The 21260-nt window shown below is 44.1% G+C and overlaps 1 protein-coding gene across 2 annotated transcripts in view; it reads left to right on the top strand.

The window, feature by feature from the left end:
- LOC140992185 (lysine-specific demethylase 6A-like) overlaps positions 1 to 13557 on the top strand; it is a 33543-nt gene extending 19986 nt beyond the window's left edge. For both annotated transcript variants that reach the window (XM_073462466.1, XM_073462465.1), the window contains 17 exons: positions 2296 to 2427; positions 2539 to 2610; positions 2699 to 2806; positions 3836 to 4213; positions 4689 to 5632; positions 6491 to 6620; positions 6789 to 6894; positions 6994 to 7199; positions 8280 to 8341; positions 8638 to 8712; positions 8805 to 8953; positions 9090 to 9204; positions 9304 to 9491; positions 10365 to 10506; positions 10631 to 10757; positions 11597 to 11767; positions 12324 to 13557. In XM_073462466.1, the coding sequence (XP_073318567.1) occupies positions 2296 to 2427; positions 2539 to 2610; positions 2699 to 2806; positions 3836 to 4213; positions 4689 to 5632; positions 6491 to 6620; positions 6789 to 6894; positions 6994 to 7199; positions 8280 to 8341; positions 8638 to 8712; positions 8805 to 8953; positions 9090 to 9204; positions 9304 to 9491; positions 10365 to 10506; positions 10631 to 10757; positions 11597 to 11767; positions 12324 to 12353 (3135 nt within the window). In that variant the 3' untranslated portion in view covers positions 12354 to 13557. The remainder of the gene's footprint in view (positions 1 to 2295; positions 2428 to 2538; positions 2611 to 2698; positions 2807 to 3835; positions 4214 to 4688; positions 5633 to 6490; positions 6621 to 6788; positions 6895 to 6993; positions 7200 to 8279; positions 8342 to 8637; positions 8713 to 8804; positions 8954 to 9089; positions 9205 to 9303; positions 9492 to 10364; positions 10507 to 10630; positions 10758 to 11596; positions 11768 to 12323) is intronic.
- Positions 13558 to 21260: the final 7703 nt, after the last annotated feature.

The raw sequence follows: 21260 nt of genomic DNA, 5'->3' as shown, positions 1-21260 counted from the left end.
ACCAGATAGAGCAACTTACACCTCCCGCCTCCTTCCCTCCCTCTCCCCTCCTTCCCTCCCTTTGACTGAGTGCACACTCAGACACATAGGCACTCAAACACATAACGCACACACAGACAGGCCAACACTTGCGCATGCACTGTTGTCCCTACAGATGGGTAACACTTGAGCTCAGCGCCACCTTCCACACTGTGTATGTGCATGTGAACGCAGATGTCTAAAGAAGCCAGAAAAGCACAATGTGCTCCCAAGGAATCTCAGTTTTTTACTCCACTGCAACATGAATGTGGTCACACTCGGATTGGAAACCTTGACTTTATTGTCAGTGCACAGTTTCTGCACAAATTGAATAACAAGTCATGCATCAAACTCTATTTCCAATGTAATAATGGCTGCTTTAATGCATCTGCGTTGAACAAGGACGGGTCCGGCCAAGTGTTACCCACTCCTGCACCTCCCTTTTCTTCTCCACAGCACCGTAGTCACTCGGCTTCACCCATCATGCTCAGCTCAAGTGAACCAAAAATCAACAAAGCGCTTCTGAAGGCTTTCCCATTCAATTTCTCCTCCTGTTAATGCTTTCTTTAATCGAATTTCTTGAGGACTTTACTTCCTTACAGTTAATTTAATCCAGTTTTAGGTGGCCTGCACCACACCACTGTTGGCTCTTAATCTGCTTTGGTTTTGATTGAGAGAGATTGCCTTTCTGAAGAGATTAAAACTCTCTAATTCTAAGTGGCTGTGTTTATAATTCTCACACTCATTGATGTTTTGGCCCTTTTTTGGCTTTTGGCCCTGGCCCAGTGTGATCGGTGAGGTCGTGCTGCCGTAGAGTTTATACCCAGGCTTCCCATTGGCTCCGTCCATCTTCCTCCCCCCTTCAGTAGTTGACCTTAGATGTCCTGCAGCTGCTCACAAAAGCCCCAACGCCCCCTAGTGTTTCATTACCACCTCACTCATTCATGCCCATCAATGCAGTAGATGTGAGTAGTGTTCATGTTTGTGTGTGATCATTGTCTTGTTATTGACTTTATAACAGTTGGAATCTGTTGATTTATTGGCTTTGACTTGGTGAGAGTCAATTCACTGTAAGACCTATTCCATGGTGAATTTGAAACAGGGACATTTTGGATGGATAGTTTTCAATGGGTCAGATGTGACTTCATGTCTTTAACCTGATACATCATAATAAAATGAATGAAATACATGAGGAAAAACAATTTTAATATAGCATTTTGTTTGTGCACTTTTTGTTCAACAAAAATATTTACTTGAAATACTAAAATCGTGACTTTTTAGTTTTGGTGTGTGTTTCCGGGGGTTCGTACAAAGTCATCAAAGTCTTCAACTGTTTAATTTTAACCGTTATGTTTTCAAGTTTAATCACGTTTAAGGCAAAAATCTTTAAATATTCAAAGTTAAACGATCCTGTCGTCCTATTTGTTGTCGATCAAAACATACAATCCGAGTTAATATAAAGACCTGGTGAAAATAAACAAAGTGACAATACTCAAGAAGTGTAGTGAATGATCATTGAAGGAGTTTTAGAATTTAGATTTTTAAGGCAGCATATAACAAAAAATAAGCGAATGTGACTCCTGTATAAAACAGACAGTGAGGTTTTGTTAAACTAAATTTCGGGGCAGTCACATCTGGCTCATGGGCGTCCTCCGAGGTAAGGGTAACACTGACGGTGTGTGGAATGTGCTGTGACCTTTTGCTTTAAAGGTCCAGTTATGCTATTGTGCCCTTAAACGGCTGCAAAGTGCAATAAGGAATACCTTGAACTGCTGCAAAGACGAAGTCATTCTGACATGTTGAGGGCTTCAGGGGTTGATGGAAACGCAGTTAGTGATGAATTTTCACCAGCATTCCTTTAAGCAGGAGAACTGCCCCGGGGCTGCTGTTGCCCTATGATGAAGTAACACCTTCAGATACGCAGGAGTGTTTTGCTCTACATGTCCTGCGTGTTTGTTTAAGCGCCAACACACGATCACAATATTGCTCTCCTTTTCTCTCTCTTCTTTATTCTCCATCCCTTGCTTTGCTTTGCCCTTTGACCTCTTCCTCTTGCTGCACTTTTTCCCAAAAACACACTCGACTGCGTCTTTCCACGCTCCCTCCATTTTATTTTTCATTCTCCATTTCCCACTTATTTCCCCAACGCTTGCTTCACTCTTTCTTTCTTCCTTCCATGACCCTGTGTTTTGTCCCTCCATTTATGTTCTTTTCCGCCTTACGTTTCTTTTGCTTATCTCTGCCTGCGCTCCCTGCCACCCCCCCTCCCCCTTCCAGGCTTGTAAGCCCAATCACAGTGCAGAGGGCGGAGGCTCGGGTCAGTCTCTGCCTCCTCACGTGGGCTCACTGGGCCAAGCCGAGGACCAGTCCTGCCCAGCCAAGAGGAAGAGAGCCTCCAGCCCTTCCAAGGTAAAATGACAGTGACGGCACCAATGAGAGTCGTGCATTTTAATCTGTAGTGTGTACTCTTATACACCTTACGTGTTGCGCATATTTTTAATGTTCATATTGTATTTTTAGGGCGATTCATGGGCCAGTAACTCAGCACAGCAGCCAGTTCCCAACTGGTACCTCTCCCCGCAGAAACTACAGGTTCGTAATATATCTGAACTCATGTTTTGTCTTATTTACAATCTAAGCTTTTACGTGAACTCAGGGTTTTGCTGTTTTTTGTCTCCAGGTGCTGGAACAGTTGCGGAGTAACCGGGCCAGCCTGAAGCCCCCACAGCTTCAGATGTTGGGGCAGCTGGAGGCTCAGCTCGGCATGATGCAGCAGCACCAGCACCAGGTAACAAAAACCTATACTGTGTCACACATACACATATCAGACTTTAAGATTAACACATGCCACTTCACCATGCAGCGGTCAGGTGGGCTCCAAAAATGCTGAATAAATATTTGATATTAAAATACTTTCCTGACCATAGTCTTGGTTCTGATCCTTCACTGTATTGGTCCTGTAAGGTTCGAACCAAGCACACTCATTGATCTAGTTGTGATGAATCGGAATGTCTGACTACTGCCATCCTCAAACATATCATACAAGCACATGTTCACACAACAAAATGTAAAGGTCCAGTGGGTGTGGGTCATTGAAAATTATTGGATTTATATGATTTGTGCAAGAATAGGAACTGGACTTATTTTGATAATCTTTCACTAAATGTTATTGAACAGGTCACATTCTTTCTGTCTGCGTTCTGCTCTCACTGTAACACAGCACAGTTGAGAAGTGTTCATACAAGGGTTGCAGCTTTATACAGATTTTAAGGTATACTGTGGTGCGAAAACTGAAAGTTATTACACCGTGTACATTTGTTTATCTAAAGTATAAAATTCTACCTTAGTAGTGTTATTAAAGCAAGTTTAATGTCTCTCAGGACATAACAGTCTGTTAAATTATAATAAAGCATTTGTTCAACCAAAAAAAAAACCTTTCTCATTCATTTGATGGTCATTGTAACATTGGAAATGGTGCCTGGAATGTCCTTGATCTTTGGGAAGATGAAGTAATCCTGTAGAATAAATGAGCTCGCTGATCCTGAGTGTGTAAACACCATAGTAGTTCAGACCAGTCCTTTCCTGGTGTGTTTTGGCACGTGTAGATGCTAGACCGGTGTAGTTTGGCATGTATTACAATACAAGTTTCACCATTGACAGTTGGGAATGTTAATGTCACTACGTGTGTTTGTGTGTTTTACTGACTCACCCATTTCTCCAGCCAGGTTTAAGCAAACAAAGTAAACTACTCCCAGATACACATTTCCGGCTATAATTACATTTCAAACTGAGCTGTTGTCATCGTTTTCATTTACAGATGAGGCAGAATGCCTCGGGAGGTCAGGTGCGCCTCTCCCTCCCCAACGGCCCCACCACCAACTCCCTCCCCTCCCCTAACCCCAGCCTCCACCCCACCCGGCCCCACCTTGGACCCCACCGGCCCCCGTGCCCGCCTCAGCCGCTGGCCAACGGGCCCATGGGCCCTGGGCCACACGGACACTCAGACTCCCTCCCCGTGGGTAGTAACAGTAGTAGTAATAATCAGTCAGGGCCCACGGCCACAGGACCCAACGGAGACGTGCCTTATCTGCAAGCTGCCGGCAGCGGCGACGCAGCACTGCTACCTCACACCTGCACAAGCACGCAAACACAGGACACCACGCCGCGCCAGGCCCTGCACCTAAACTCCTCTCAGGTTAGACTTAAATTACTGTTTGTCTTTTTTCTGTGCAGGTCTCCCCCCTCTGGCAAGTTCACTGTTGCTCAGATAAGATATGGGTATAACTCTGTTTTATCCTACTGACCTACTTGGCTCTGTTGTAAAAACTGTCAAAGACCATTGAGAAAATCCATCAAGTGGTTTCATGAAACAAGCTGTGAAATCCCTCCCATGAGACACGTGTGAATTGAAAGTATGCAGGAATTCTTGTTTTGGCTCAGCACCAGACATTGCTAATGTGCACAAGAACATAACACATGTAAACATAGAAAAGGGTTGTGCTCACAACTCATTGAATGCTCCTGTTTAAGTTACAGCATCTAAATCCACACAAGGATCATCATCAGGTATAAACCTGGCACAATGTTGTGTACACGTTATCTTTTAATACAACTCAGCCCACCAGTCCTCCCTCTGTCACTTTATAACAGCTGCTCTCTTCTTCCTTCAGGGGCTTCAGAAGGGGTCTGTTCCACATGCGACAGGCTCCAACACTGAGGGGACCCTCTCTCACCCCCAGATGCCCAACTCCACCGCTCCCGTTCACCCCAACAATCAGGTTGGACATTCCACTAACGCCCCATCGCCACGGCAGCAGGCTCACAACCATCTCCCATCCCCACCCTCCCTGCCCCCCTCCTCTACCTCAGGTGGAGCAGCACCTGGTGCGTCCGCTACCAAAGATAGCAACACCGCAGCCGCCCTCGCCACGGCAGCCGCGTCCCTCGGCAACGGGGGCTCTGAGAGCAAGATGCCATCGCCGTTGCCACCAGCTGATGGAAAAACGCAGCAGGCAGATGGCTTAGCCAATCACGTACACTCTGGGGATGGTGGCAAGGTGGCAGAGGGCGGCGAGAAGCCGAGCCTTAGCACAGACAATCCTAGACTATCTGCCCTGCTGGCAGGGGGGAAGGGCCCCGAGGAGGGTGAGGGACCATCGGAAGGGACTGCGTCCACAGCATCCGCCACACCCGAGTCCCACAAGAAAATCAACAACATCCACCCGGCCGTCCTGCCCTCCACCCCCCACGCACAGGGCAGCTCAGCTGCCTCGTCGCCCATCTCTGCCATGTCCACCGCCACACCCTCGCCCAAATCCTCAGAACACACCCAAACAGGCGCCCACAGTCCCGCTGCCACCGCCACCACCACCACCACCACCAACAACAACAACAACACCACCACGACCACCACCACAACTACTGCACCTGCTGTGAACGGTAACGGCAAAGGAGGTATCTCTGAGGACTCTCAAAGCCCACTAAAGGCTGAGCCGCCCACCGTCACCAGTCTTAAATCTACGCCCCCACACGGACACAGCTCCTCCTCATCGTCATCGTCGTCATCTTCAATATCCATCTACCCCAGCTCCACAGACGTGCTGAAGGCCTGCAGGTGAGACTGAAATCACATCATGATGTCCTGCAGATAACCACAGGTTTATTCAGCTTAGTGAGAATGATGGTCTTGCTATTAGGTTATGATGTTGACAAAAGCACAGATTACTTAGTCCAACCATAACAAAGTATTATGTTCATAACACCTACACAAGACTGTAACTATATTTAAGCAACAAGTACATCTTTTTATAACAAATAGAAGCCATGACTGCACTGTATGATATATTTTTAGAATGTTATAGGTGTGAAGTTGAGTGTAGTAGTTTATTGTCACCTTATTTTGTGTATTGCAAGTTTTTGATTGTTTCACAGATGGTTAGCGAGGCCCATGTGAGCCTGGTTTCTAAAGTAAAGACCCTGAAAGGCTTCAAGCTGTCCTCCAGCATTTACTGGTGTTTTGTCATTATTTATCGGAAAGTTAACAGGCTTCTGCTGTATATATCAAATGGTGCAGTAGAGAGAGGGATCAGCTGAACTGTGTGGTTAGTTTTGAAGATGTCTCCTCCCAGTGGAATTGCAGAGTAACTACAGAACCAGAGGCAAATAATTATGTAACTGTAAACAACACCGATGGCTACTGGGCAGTCTTGTTGCCATGCAGATATTATCTAGTATTATTCAGCCGAATAGATTCATCCATTTGGTTGCACTTCTTTTATCAAATGGAAATTGGTTTGATGGGGAAGAAGGTGACATCACACCTTGCATATGCATTGATTATTCATTTAAATGGACTGTTAAAGGAGCACTGATAGACATACAAGATCTGAAATAGAACAGCAAGTATGATTCTGCCTCAGGCTGCTGTTTGCTGCTTTCACTAAAGACATTTTTCTGTGTCGTATATGTGCAGGAACCTGGGGAGGAACGGTCTCTCCAACAGCAGCATCCTCCTCGATAAGTGCCCCCCGCCCCGGCTGCCCCCTCCACCCTCACCAGCCCTGCCCAAAGACAAGCTGAACCCTCCTACACCCAGCATCTACGTGAGTATTGCCCAGAGGACTGAGAGCTGAAGACGACTTTAAAGTGTCTGGCAGCAGTCTGTTCAGAAATAAGTCAGGTACTTTTTACCTGAACAGCTTTGGTCATGAAGAATATTATGCAACACTATGACTACCTGCTTTTAACCTCCCATTTCCTGTCTGGAGCAGCTGGAGAACAAGAGGGATGCTTTCTTCCCCCCACTGCACCAGTTCTGCACAAACCCCTCCAACCCTGTCACTGTCATCAGAGGACTGGCTGGAGCACTCAAACTGGGTAAACTCTTAGTTTTACATATGTATCTTTCCTCATCAATCACGAAGACATCAGTGTTTTAATCAGTTGTTTCACTCTCTGGTGTCCGTTTCTCTGCAGACTTGGGTCTGTTCTCCACTAAGACGTTGGTAGAGGCCAACCCAGAGCACCTGGTGGAGGTCTGGACTCAACTCTCTCAGCCCGCTGATGAGAACTGGGACCCGACGGGCATCAAGAAAATGTGGCGCTGCGAAAGCGCCCGCGCCCACACCACCATCGCCAAATATGCCCAGTATCAGGCTGCTTCTTTCCAGGAGTCCCTACGGGTCAGTTCTGCTTTATCTGTGTCCTCTGGAATCCACTTTAACAAAACACATTCATCACGTCAGGGAGGTTTAGTTAGTTTTTGTAGATTATTCTTTCGTTATCCATGTTGTAGATTGTTTTGCACCCCTCTTGGAACTTAGACTTTTCATCACAAGACCCTATCAGTTGCTTAATCAAATTCTGCTCCGTATCGAGATCCAACTTGTCAAACCTTCAGTAGTTTTTCTTAAATCATTTGCAGAGGTCAAATAATCATCTCCATGCAAGTGATTTCTTTTATCCTGTCCTATCATTGTGCACACTCCCTGCCATTCCTGCCTTATGTTGTTCTTCTTCATCTTCCTTCTATCCTTTGCCTAATTTCCTTCTGAATAACTCTTGACATGTCTGTTATCACCCTGCTGAAAGGCTTCTTCTTCCCCAGTGCTGCTTTCAACTCTCCATTTATCTACCGTTAATCATTCGGAAAAATCTTGAAGAGCTGCAACAATTAATCCATTAGTTGATGAATGAATTTGGACAAAATGGACAAAACAAGACATTAGTGGTGTCATCTTGGGCTTTGGGAAACAGTGATTTATATTTTTCACAATTTTCTAGAGCAAACAACTAATCGATCAATTGAAATTCATCCACTTTACTTTTCGTTGATATGACATTGTCCATAATATGTATGTGTATAAAGTCAGTTACCACAGCATTGAGCTGTCCCTGTAGTGAAATTTAGCTGTACCAAAATATGCTAGTAACGATACTGGTGTGCTTAGCTGTGGAAATGTGCTCTCCTGTTGTTGAAGGCCATGTCGAATCTTCAGTACATGTGCACTATTAGATACATCTGTAATTCGATGTATTTCAGGTGTCAGATAATCCAAGGGCAGTAGCTGGTGTCACACTTGGATTAATGGCAATGAAACGCACAAAACAAACAAACAAACAAACAAATATATCTAACTGCCACAGACAACCAGTCACCACCATGCAGCGCCAGGAAGTCCAGTTTAAGGACATCTAGGGGTACAAGAAAAGATTGATAGGTGCTATGCTGCTGTCTTAATCTGTTTCCTGTTTGTTTTCAGGAGGAAAATGAGAAGAAGGCACTAAAGGAGCCCTCGGACACAGAGCCAGCGTCAGCAGAGAGGTACTGAACTTTGTTCTGCATATTCATTGACCTTAGGTAGATTATTTTGCTCTTTTGGAAAGCTCCAATGGTCCAATATTGAATATAGTTGGTTCAGCTGAATTGTTATGTTTTGAGGAACATGTCACGATTTCATATCTGTTTGCACCACTTTCTTATTTTCTGCAACATTCTCCAATTTTTGACTTCAAAGTCTTTACATTTACCGTCACTAAATGTATAATTGGAAGGTAGACACCACATGAAACTCACTTTATGTGGCTCATTGTAAATTCTCTTTGTGTGTGTCTCTTCAGTGTTGCTCGCAAAAGAAGGGGCCCCTTAAAGCACATCAAGTTTGGAACCAACATCGACGTGTCGGACGAAAGGAAGTAAGTTTGGATCACATCACACCACCTCATCTGCCTTGTCTTAAAACTGATCTTACAATGACTGATATAATGTCCTCTCCACCCTCCACCAGGTGGAAACAGCAACTCCAGGAGCTCAGTAAACTACCAGCCTTCGCCCGAGTTGTGTCTGCCGGCAACCTGCTCAGCCACGTGGGCCACACCATCCTGGGTATGAACACCGTTCAACTCTACATGAAGGTCCCTGGGAGCAGGATACCAGGTAAACACACACACACACACACACACACGATGCTTTCTTTCTGGGACAAATGATAACAACACTTTCTTTATTCTGTAAGTTGTGCATCAGTTTTGGTTTGTGGATTTGTGCACTGAAGAGACTTGTGTGTCTCCAGGTCACCAAGAACACAATAACTTCTGCGCCGTCAACATCAACATCGGACCAGGAGACTGTGAATGGTTTGCAGTACCGGAGCCCTACTGGGGAGTGATGAGCAACTTCTGTGAAAAGTAAGATAGACTGGACTCTAAGGATGCAAGGTGTGACGTATAAAGCTGCTCGAAGCCAATAAATTTGACTTGACTCTCCTTTCAATTCCTCACCTCCAGGAACAACATCAACTTCCTGATGGGCTCGTGGTGGCCCAACCTGGAGGACCTGTACGAGGCCGACGTGCCCGTCTACCGGTTCATCCAGCGTCCAGGCGACCTGGTGTGGCTCAACACCGGCACCGTCCACTGGGTGCAGGCCATCGGCTGGTGCAACAACATTGCCTGGAACGTTGGACCTCTCACCGGTATGCAGGGGATTGTGGGATATGGGTTAATATTAGTGGTAGTCAGGCATCTAGAGGGTGGTTTGTTATGGCTTTTTATAGTTTTTAAGATGGGTACACCGTGGTCATAAAGGGATAGACGTGGTCAGCAACCATGCTCCAATTATGGTGAGCTTGTGCCAATTCTGGCCTCAGTTTCCTGTTTTTAGCTGACAGGGGTGGTGCACTGTGTGGTCTTCTGCAGCTGCAGCCCATCTGCTTCAAGGTTAAAATTGTTGTGTGTTTAGAGATGCTTCTGCATACCTCGGTTATAACGTGCGGTTATTTGAATTACTGCCGCCTCTCTGTCAGCTCGAACCAATCTGACTGAAGGCATTTGCTTGCAGATCATCTTAACTATATTGCATACCTAAATGTGTTTAGTTGCTACTTCAGGATTGTCAGATGAGGCGTTTGTGTTAATGAGCAGTCGAACAGGTGTGTCTAATAAAGTGGCTGAGTGTAGATGTACCTAACGAATCAGCGGGAACTGGCAACGTCGTCTGGCAGGAATTATTTTTGATATGGTGACCTTTACCGTGATGTTTGAAATGCTTTTTAGCTGATTAGTGACCTTTTTAGCTGATAGCTGAGCTGATTGCAGCAGGTTTTATTTCCTGTCAGCAACAGATGCATTTTAGATGTTTTTTCTCGTCTGCACGATGGAACAAACACACTTCCATTTGTCAACTTAATGGCCTGTACAACAGTTTTTTTGTTGTTGTACAGGCCATTGTACAGTTTTTTTCTATCCTTTTTTTTGTACGATCGACATCATTCACTGCATATTAGCATCATCTGGATTCTTGTGTTCATGTCGAGTAAAGTAATATTTTACTACTGCCTTTTTTTTAGCCCACCAGTACAAGCTGGCTGTGGAGCGTTACGAATGGAATAAGCTCCAGAGCGTCAAGTCCATGGTTCCCATGGTGCACCTCTCCTGGAACATGGCACGCAACATCAAAGTGTCCGACCACAAGCTGTTCGAGATGATCAAGTGAGTCCCAGAATCCTTCACTTTCAACTCCCAGCAGTTTGTTTGTATTACATGCATGACTTGAAGTCTTTGGCACAAGCTAGATTATATATTTTTATATCTGACACGTGTCTTCTTGTCTCAGGTACTGCTTGCTGCGGACATTGAAGCAGTGCCAGTGGGTGAAGGAGGCTTTGGCGTCAGCCGGCAAGGAAACGGTGCTGAGGCCGAGGACCAGGGACGAGCCGGCCCACTACTGCACCATCTGTGAGGTCAGTAAGCACACAGGGAACATCTCAGTAACAGAGGTGTGAAATTTAACAGGATTTCACATTTGTGGGCAAGCAGTTAACACTTCTAGTATTTAAGAAAAAAATTATCTCACCATGTGCGTAACTGCTCACATCCTGAATGATACTTGCACCGTACGTGCTGGATTACAACCAAATGCATTCGTCCCCTGATTGTGTGTCTCTACTGGTCTGAATCTGATCATTTTTGCTTCAGTTGTGTAATGTCTTTCAATACATGTGTGCACATAATAATTCACTCAAGTATCCGTAACTATGGACCCTGAGACATTTGTGTTGCCTTGTCGTAACTTCCTTTAATGTAGTGTATCCACATATTGTCGCAAAAAAATCAAATAGTTTGTGAATGCAACATACACAAATGCACATGAACCGTATAGCAGATGTCAGTTTTTGAGTCGTTTGTGCTACAATTGTGCGATTTTGGACAGGGTGTTATCAGTCGGTTTGTTGACATCGAATTAAAGGCCGACTCAGTCTTTGTTTGAGCTAATTAATGGGTGTGCTAATGGCTTTATTTGAATGCAGGGCTTTCGGCTGTTTAGCAGAAATGTGTCCATATCCCATTAAATGTCTGCTGTCACTGTGTCTCAGCAATTGTTCTATTATACACAGTCTGTGAAGCAGCTCCCGGATTTGTCTATACATGACATCATCACTGCAGCCTCTGTTGTGCAACTTCAGTCAGACTCTCAAATCTAATCTCAGAGATGCAATATAATAGAAAAGACAAGGAGATTCAAGTCATTCAAACAGTTTGTGCTGCCTGTTATATTTATATGTGTGTGTATGCTGTGCAGGTGGAGGTGTTCAACCTGCTCTTTGTGCGCCGCGAGCTCCTGTCCAAGAAGCAGTACGTGGTCCACTGCCAGGACTGTGCCAGGAAAGGCAGCGCCACACTGGACGACTTTGTGGTGCTGGAGCAGCACAGGATGGACGACATGATGCAGGTCTATGACCAGTTCACATTAGTAAGTCACCAGACGGAGGGAGAGGTGGACTCGAGGCGCTCCGTTTCTTCTTTCAGACTAAAAGAGAATTCTAGTACATTTGTTTGAATCGACGGGACGAATGAAAATGTTCAATGATTCTAAATAAAATACGACAGCGTTGAACGAAGTCACGCTAGAGAGTGCTGATAGTCTTCAGGTTTCATTCCAACCAACCATAAACTAGTACCAATGAATCAGTTCACTCAACTTGTGTTTTTTTATTTTCGAGGTTTAAAAAAAGTGACTGTTGCTGTTAATGCTACCAGGTTTCCAATCACTGCTTTTAAATCACCTTCACATTTCACCTCAAACAACGAACTACGGATGTTGTGTAATAAAAAAAGTTCATAAGGTGACTGGTGCTGGGTGTGGTTCCTCTCAATGCTACATCAATACAGACATTTTGATTGAACCAGCTTGAAGCTAGATGTTTACTGAAAAGCTTGAAACGACGCTGCTTTTCTGTCTGTGGTACATCAGCATGTCGACTTCAAACCTGACTCGACTAATTCCCGTGTGTCATCTTCCTCCCCAGGCCCCTCCTCTTCATTCATCTTCATCTTGACATTAGGTGACACCTCTTTTTCTTCTTCTGCTGGGGAGCCATGACGCCCATTCACAGGAACTTGTATTAAGATGAAAACAAAAAAACAGAACAAACATCTACATACGCGGACCATTTCTGATATTCAGGAAAGCCAAGGCCGTCTCCCCACCCCTCACCACATGGCTGGTCTCCATAGCGACGGCTGGAGGCTGAGGCGGCCGAGTGTGTCTGTCTATGCAACCTGTTTTGAAGTGCTGGAGCCTTGCCCTTCCAGGGGGGGGCGCCATCGAGCTCGCTAACAGGACTTCTTTTTTCTCTCCTTTCCCTCCCGGCCCCCTCTAAGTGACAATGGTTCCGCCCTGTTTTAATGGAGGACTTAATCAAAAACGGTTGGGAACAGAGGGAGGAGTGGGATTCTTAATGCGTGATAAAAATGTTTTGTAGATACTTGTTAACTGTCACAACTGGCAACACCACCCGTAAAAGACTACTGACTTGACAACCTTTCTCTCTCTCTCTCCCCTCTTTCCCTCTCCCTTTTTTTCTTTTTCTATTCTGGTAACAGGATGAAAACGTTGGCTTTTATTTCTAGAAGTTCCCCCAAACTCTTCTTCTGATTTCCTTCTAAGGAGCACTAGCCTAACTGGTCTTTTTTCTATGGTAGATAGTAATTTTAAGACTCTTTCGACAGCAAAATCTCCAAAAAAATTTGTAATGTGAAGAGTTTAGGTGATTATCTCTCTTTTCTTTTGCTTTCTTTCTTTTTTTTTTACATTAGGTTTTATCTTTGTCTTGTTCTTTTCAAAACTATGACGTTTTGTTTGTTTCTTAGTTAAAAAAAAAAATGGAAAAAATTTAGAAAAAAAAAACTTACTAGCCAAGTCACAAAGAGAATGGGTTGCACATAGACTTATGGAAAAAAGTTTAATTTGTGATTATTTTTTTTGTTGCGTTTTGTTTCTAATCTTGATGTAAATTTACACTATTTATAAATACATATTTATTGCTTGAAAATATTTGTTGATGGAATGCTGTTATTTTTTCCAGAGTACCTGCCATTAAATTTGAAGGAGTTTTGTCATTTTAACACGACTCCTCTTACATTTTCTATATATAAATAAAATTGCTTAGCAAGCATTGTACAGAAAACGGACATTTAAAATTGTTTTATTGTTTGAAGAATGTTTTATGATGAGTCAATAAACACAAAGTTGTCAAATTATCCATGCGTTTTGGTTCCTCAAACATACCACAACACTTTCATATATTCATTTCATTTATCATTTACAGTCAAATATAAAAACAATAGAAACACTTGCATATATTTCATATAGACATTGATGTGTGTGAGTACAGGTCTGAAACCCAGCAGACAATGTAGCTGTAGACTGACACACACAGAATCCTACACTGTATGCCAGGTCCAGAACTTACCCAAAATCTCAAAAACATCATTTTTATTTAAAAAATAAAATGTCTGCTGTCATCCAAACTACCCATGCAGTCTAGGATTAACTCTGCTGAAGGCTGTTCTCTTCACAGCGGGTGCGCTTTCGAGACATTTCTTTGACATTTTAAAGCTGCGTGGTAGAAAAGATCACAAGCAGAGGGTGTGAACTACACAGGGAAAACCCCATTAGAGAATAACACACTCATCTTTACGTAAAGTAATAAGTAATCAAAGTGTTCTAGAATCCAGTCATACAGTCAGCCTTTATGTCATCATCATGTATCCTGAATAACATGTCCGCCAGCAGAGACCCAGTAGCCAGATGTAGCTGCTGCCAGCCCCACAGGATCTACACTGACTACTGAGCAACCGCTGGGCGCCCTGTGGGTCTGCTGCTCCGATTTGGAGCCAAAATGGCTGCTGTATTTCAGCCAAGACGGGAAATGATGAGAAAGGATAACGACGTCAAGCAGAGGGAATGTGACAAAAAAGCTGGTTCCCTGGGGTATCAGATGTGTCATCGGTGCTGGCTGATGGGATGTAGGTGAGGATATGACTCAGAATATTGTGCAATATACAGCAATAAAAATCCTTTAAAAAAGACAACATTGACGTTTTCCCACCTGCACCTTCATCCATGAACACTCTGCCAATCAGCATGTATGATGAGGTTGTCTGCTGGACTTTCATATAAGTCACTTATGCAAGTCAACCTATTAAAACCCTTCACACAACCATCTGTGTGAAGATGTACATTTAAATCTCTCCTATGGAAAATTCCACATCAGTCTGTTCCCACGTGACGTAGTGGATGTGCTGTTGTCTGTTTCCCTGCAGGAGCTGAATTGAATTACAACCTATAGATACACCATCAAGTAGACATTACTTACATTAAAAGGGCTCATACACCATAAACGTTGGGCAAAACTTGTGTTAAAGATGGATTTTAAAAGTAATTTGTCCTAGAATAACTGCAATCATGTTAATTACATGCAAGATAGAGGTGATTTTGTAGCTTCAGGTACAGGTTGAGGTGCATGAAGCAAAAGGAGCTAAACTGCCGTACAGTCCCTCTGCTCCCGGACTGAAACCAAGATGGCTGCCTGAGCCCGGCTGTTGCGGCGTCCATTTTGACTGCCGCAGATGGACGCTGGAGAGGACTTTCCGCCGCTTTCCCCCGGCGTGCCCATCTGCTGTTCCAAGTCTGACAGGGGGTCCTGAAAAACACAGAGATGCTGGGATGAGAACCACTTTTTGTGAAACTGCACACAAGACAACGAGACGGCTGAGTTTCCCCCCACGGGAAATTAAGAATCCAACATTTTATACTCAATGTTCGAATGCATTTAAAAGCAATAGCAATAAGAGCTGAATTATCTGGTGGTCAAAGCGCAGCGCTGATATGTACTTTTACTGCTGTTGTAATGCCTCTCTGGAACATTTTGACTCTCTACCCACAGCTCTCACTGTAGCGGAGGCACACAGGAACAAAACCAAGTGTGGGCTGAAAAATCGTGATTCGAGGAAACAAGATGGGAGTTTTAGAGCAGGAAGTCTTCATCAGTTAAGAAGATGAAGACTTCCTGTTGGCTGTCTGAAACGACAAAGGCAGGAAACCTAAGACTTTTGTGATAGAGTGACAGTAGCGTTATATGTAAAGAGAGAAGGGGGAGTGGGGGGGGTGCAGGTTTTGAAAAGACTGAAAATAAAGGGCCAGTTTTGCACTTTTACCGAACATCCGGTGCGCTCAAGTGTTGCCACAACACACAGAACCGTCTCCTAACAAAAATCTGACATCACACAAGGAAGTTGGAAACAGTCCTTTAACTCTCCTCTCCCTATATCTTCCACCTATATCCTCTGAGATCTGGCAGCGATCCAGCAGAGAGGTATGTGAACTCTGCTTGGCCCGGACCACCGACTACCCCCCTCGCCTCCAATCCAGACCGCCTAACAATGTCTCCCTGTGTCGCAGCGTGGAAAAAAAAAAAAAAAAAGGGGGGGAGAAAGCGCAAGAGAGAAGGAGTTAAACCAGCAGTGTGATCAATGCTCTCCCTCCCTCCTCCCCCCCATCCTCATCCTTCTTCCCCCTCCTCTCCTTCCTTCCTGTTCCCTCCATCCCTGCCCCTGCCCCGCTCTGGCGTTTCCGCCTTTGTGAGAAGACAGACAGGTGGCCCTGACTGCTAATTTTAAACCGGTTCTGATTGTCTGCCCGCGTTTTCCCACAGCTATGTATAGACGCCTGCAATAAAGCAAGTAGGTCAGCGTGTGAGGCTCACACGCACACACACACCTACAGACGCACACACACACACACCCCACAGACCCTGACCTCTAAAAAAATGTCTGACTCGTCCATTCATTCACTCCCGCCTCTGCTGCAAACGAGCCTCCCTGATTGGCTGTCACTCTCAGCCAATGGCGGAGCCTCCTGCTGCCCATTCATAAAACCCAGGGTCATTGAGAATAATGGCGCTGCTCAAAGAGGAGGGCTGCACCCACTTTTTAATTGACATTAATTAGCAGTGAATTTATGTCACATTGATATAGATTAAAGGAACAGAACAAACTGATGGTTTGATGGCTTTATTACTAATATTTATGCATATTGGTGGTGTAATTTAAACTGAACCTGTAGTAACGTTGTTCACTGTCAGTTATTTACCTGGAGCTGCAAATAGCAGATTCCTGCCTGAGCGTTTTGATGTCTCAAAATCTCATCCTAAATTAGCTCAATTTAAAGTGAAATTCAATCCCTTATAGTCAAAGTTTTAAAGGGGCACTGTGTGAATATTTTCATTTTTCCATAAGTGAATAAACAAGCTGTTCTCGGAGGAAAATGAGGTCTCCAGAACACTGTTTGAAGCTAGAAAGGTGGCAGGGTCTGTTTACTCTGTCTGTTTATTCAGTCATGAAAACAAAGAGTTTGTTTATTTAGTTTGTACGGGCTTAATGAAGATCTTTCTCTTCTGATTAAAAAGAAAAAAGTACATAGTGCACCTTTAACCACCAAGACACAGCATTCCTGTGTGTTTAATGAGTAATGAAGCGAGGGCCACTCAGGCTGTGATAATCTCCCCTTTTCTTGTCCTGTCAGGCTATCGGGCTCTCTCTCCCTCGGCCCCTTCCTCCCTCTCTCCCAGGTTCCACTGAAAAGCGCCAACACTCGCGCCTCGGATCCGCTCCGGTGTCTGTTCTTTCCGCTGTAATTACCACCCCTGTAAGGTTTCTGACCCGTTTCAGTGTTGAGTTACATGTTTATATATAGAAACGTGTGGCTGTGTCAAAATGACTCACTAATATGGAGCCTAATGCGTGACATCCAGAGCACGGACATGTAGTTAGGTGGGGGACCCTCATTTGTGCGAGCTGAATAGATTCTTTTATGATAACTTGATGAAATGTCCCCGTTGAATAAAGAATCCCGACCACTGATTATTCATGGTAATCTCGCTATGCCAGTGCTAGGAAGGCGAATAATAAATCACCATGTTGTCTTTGTAAGGAAAAAACACTTATTTCAGTATTTTATATAACATTAGACTATATCTTTATGACTAAAGCAAAGATTAAAGGACGAGTTCATGCAATTCAGTCATTATCTACTCACCCCCATGCTGATGGACAAAACATTTCAGGAGCTTCACAGCAAAACAGCGTGGCAGCATTCTCCTAAACAACTGAAGTCGATGGGGGCTTGTTTTAAAATGTAAAAAAAAAAAAAGATTAAATGGGTCTGTACAGCTCATCTGGTGTAATCCAAGTCTCCAGAAGCCCTCAGATCCCAAATTAATTAGAAAAGATGTTATTTAAACCCTTTAAGTCGTGATCTGCTGTGTAGCTGCTGAGCTAACAAGGTTAGCGCACACCACATCCGAAGTGCGTCAACGAGCGTGACGTCTTTTCAAATTCATTGGGTCCTCAGGGCTTCTGGAGACTTGGACTAGCTGTATGGAGCTATTTGTTGGGGTGTTTTTGGAAGTCATCATCTACTTCAGTTGTTTAGGAGAATGCTGCAGCTCTGTTTTGCTGTGGAGCTCCAGAAATGTTTGGCGGAACGACGAAACTTCATCCAAATTTCGATAATGTCTAACCTGCTTCATCACATATGTCGTGTGATCAGATTTGATTGACAGCTAACATCTAACCCCATAATGGCCATCATGCGTCGATTCAGATGTCGCTAAAAATCGTGACTGGTTCAGGGTGGACTGGGACGTCGTGATTTTCCAAAGAAGGCCCGCCCACGTCAAACCAGTGCGAAAAAAACCCACAAATATAGAAATCCGTCGTGTGAAATTATCCAAACTGCTCCGTCTTTGACAGAAAATTGTGTTTTTACATTGCTCATAATAAGAAGCTGATAGAGAGATTTGTTTTTTAGGTCCTTTAACACTGCTTAAAATTTAGATTGCGGAGGAAGAGGCCACCTCAGCAGAGGAAAAGGAGTGGTGCAAAACTCTCACTCTCACTCTGCTGTTGCTCTTTCCCCCTCCAGCTGTGGAAAGGCATTCTGGGAAATATAGGACATAACTAACTCACATATGAGGCAAAAAACATACACTTCTTCACTAAAACACTCCCTGGAATGTACGTTAAATAAGGGACTGATTATAAGTGACTATCATATTATAAAGGTATTTTATTTAAAGAAAAACCTTCATTTCGCTTCACGTTCTTGATAATTTGGGGATGAATGCAAAATAAAACCCATCCCCTCAACAATAAACTGACGCCTCAGTCGAACGAGGCGTGTTTGCGATGGGCTATCCAAGATAACAAAAAAAAAAGAGAGGTGCTACCCATTGCTATGGAAACGGAGAGTAATTAGCACAGAGTGCTGTTCAGAGAAAGGAGAGAGTGAGAGGGAGCATGATTTTGTGTGTGTGTGGGATGTTGGCCTGCTTTCAGGAGATGAGCAATGAGAGGAGGAAGAGGAGGAGATGAAGTAACAGCGGCCCTCCGTGCAGATTTCAGGTAGAGCCGAGACAATTATTTCCTCGGTGCTGACTCAATTCTCTCGATTGAATTTGATGGGGGGGAAATTTGCACTTTCGCTGGAGGACACAGTCCGACAGATTTTCGTTCAGCGCTGCTCCGCTCAGCCTCGCTGAATGTTTAAACAGGGACTGTAACCGGAAAGCTGGGTTCAGCTGTTGATCTGGCTCACGCTGCTACAGTCCCCCATGTGCCACGGATGTGTCCGTCCATCTGTTGGTCATGTGACGGTAGTTTACACTGATTTGATTTTTGACGAAAGCTGGAAACAGGAAACATCTTCATGTTGCTTTCCAGAATTTGAACAAAGGCTATACAACTAAACAAGACGTGTAGCTGTTTAAAATTTAACGCATGTAAGCAGAAGTTAGGATGGGACGTCATAAAAGGACAGTGTAAAGCAGTGGGGATATCAGCTGGGGAGTGAGAAGCATTGATATTTCATGAAGATGCTGCTGAAGATTTTCTGTTTTTCAGGATGTAAAATGTGAGCAAGTCACTTTTATTCAGTATCACAAAAAGGAGTCCGAGACGAGCTAAAAGGGAGGATGGATCGATGAACAGTTCAACCTCGCTGGTACAGTTTAGATAAAACTGGGAGCAGTGATGCATCTTGTCACTGGTTGGCCCTCGGCTCGCTTGCATCATTCATGGAGGATGACTTGATCGTTGTATAATCTTCATTTCTGAACTTTTTCTTTTTTTTTTTTTTTAATAAAATGACTCAGCGTGATGCTGTTTACCACAAACACCCTGCTTCAAATTCATTCATTTCTGCCTGTTTGTGCAGCGAGCCGCCGGTGGCCCCTGAGCCGAGGGTTCAGTGCCTGAAAGTGAACTTTGCTCCGGGATTCGCCCCCTCGTACAGCTGCTCCGTCCCCTGCTTTAGTCAACAGCAAATCCAAATACAAAAACTCTCTTTAATTAGGCAATATTTAGTGCATTTTCACACAGCAGACTCCACAGACACGCACACTCAAAACACCCACACAGTTGGCACACAATTTGCGGCTGTTCTTCAAGCTTTTTCGAAACAGCTCCTCAATCACTCTCCTCTCTGAAAACAGCTAATGGCAGCCGGGAGCCCACGGGCGCGTATATGCTAAGAACAATTATGCAGATGTGTGCTGAAACCACTTTGGTGGCATAATCCAACAATCAGTCCATTATAGTAATTGTCATTAGCGAGTGGGCGATTACAGTTTTTTCGACAGAGACGCCAAAGAACAGGCAGAGCTCCACTGGTTTTATGCAAATCTGGCAAGCCCCATTTAATATGTCAGATGTAATGTCGGTGTATTTCTCAAGTTAACGTCAGACTAAGGACTGCGTGTGCATATGTGTGTGTGTAACCACCTCAGCCTTTACAGGTGGGTGCTGTCAGCAGTGAAAGGAATTTGATGGAAATAATGAAATAAATTCAGGTTTTTAAGGGACCGTACACAAATTAATAGACAGGACGTGGGGGGCAGAAGAGTGGGAGGTTTTTTTTTCTTTTTTAGGGAGCCATCTTGAATTTTTCCATGATCTTTACTTATATTTTATTTCAGTCTCTTCTTTTGCAAGTTGCTCTTTTAAAGACATTTTTTTTGAATAGTTGAAGCCAAATAGCTACGTCGCAGACATGCCATGTCTGCCATGTCTGACACATGTGTGTCATTGATCGTAAACGTGCATTCCATGAGTCCGTAACAGGTGTCACTATGTGTTATGTTTGTGAAGTAGTAGGCTAAACATGGATCTTTGTAGTTAGAACATTCTCTCACTAACGAGCACCTTTTTTCGCTAGCTAGCAATGTCTTAATTTAAGTCTTTAACAGAGCTACAGTCAAGCTAAACGTATTGAGCTAGCCTAAATGGAGAGCTGCTGGGACGCTCAGTAAACGGAAAGCAACATTTGTCACGTTCACCATAATTTCTGCTAATATTGCTAACATTGTATAATCCCTAATACCCTGTGTGATTTAGGCCTATGTAAAGGGGCAATGTGTAAAAATTTACACAACTAAAATCATGAACATAATGTGAAGAAATAACAGTTTTGACATTATGACGTCATTTATTGTGTTGCTGAGAAGTTGGCCTGCTAACCAGCTAGCACCAGCCCGTTCCACTCCAAAGCTCCTGTGCTGGCTGTGTCAACACCAACCCACATCTGGTCCCCGAGCTCCCAGTCCGGACCGCTAGCTGTACGGCTAACTGAGCTAACCAGCTAACGGCAGCTAATAATTACTCTGGTGATATGTTGCATCTTATTTGCTTCGAGTATGAATACGACGGGTGGCTAATTCTTACATATTGCGCCTTTAACAAATTCATTTTTTCTATGTAGAAGGGAGTGCCTGAACCAAACATTACGAACCTCTTGTTTTTTAAAGGTTCCTCCCCCCTTCCCACCCTAGTAATTTCCATACAGTCCCAAATAATTTGAAACAGAGATTGACAAGCATAGCCTGTTCTGAATTAACAGCAGACAG

This window comes from Pagrus major, chromosome 24, assembly GCF_040436345.1.
Source record: "Pagrus major chromosome 24, Pma_NU_1.0".
Taxonomy (NCBI): Eukaryota; Metazoa; Chordata; class Actinopteri; order Spariformes; family Sparidae; genus Pagrus; species Pagrus major.
The sequence above is the reverse complement of the archived record's forward strand: the minus strand, read 5'-3'. Positions and strand labels throughout refer to the sequence as shown.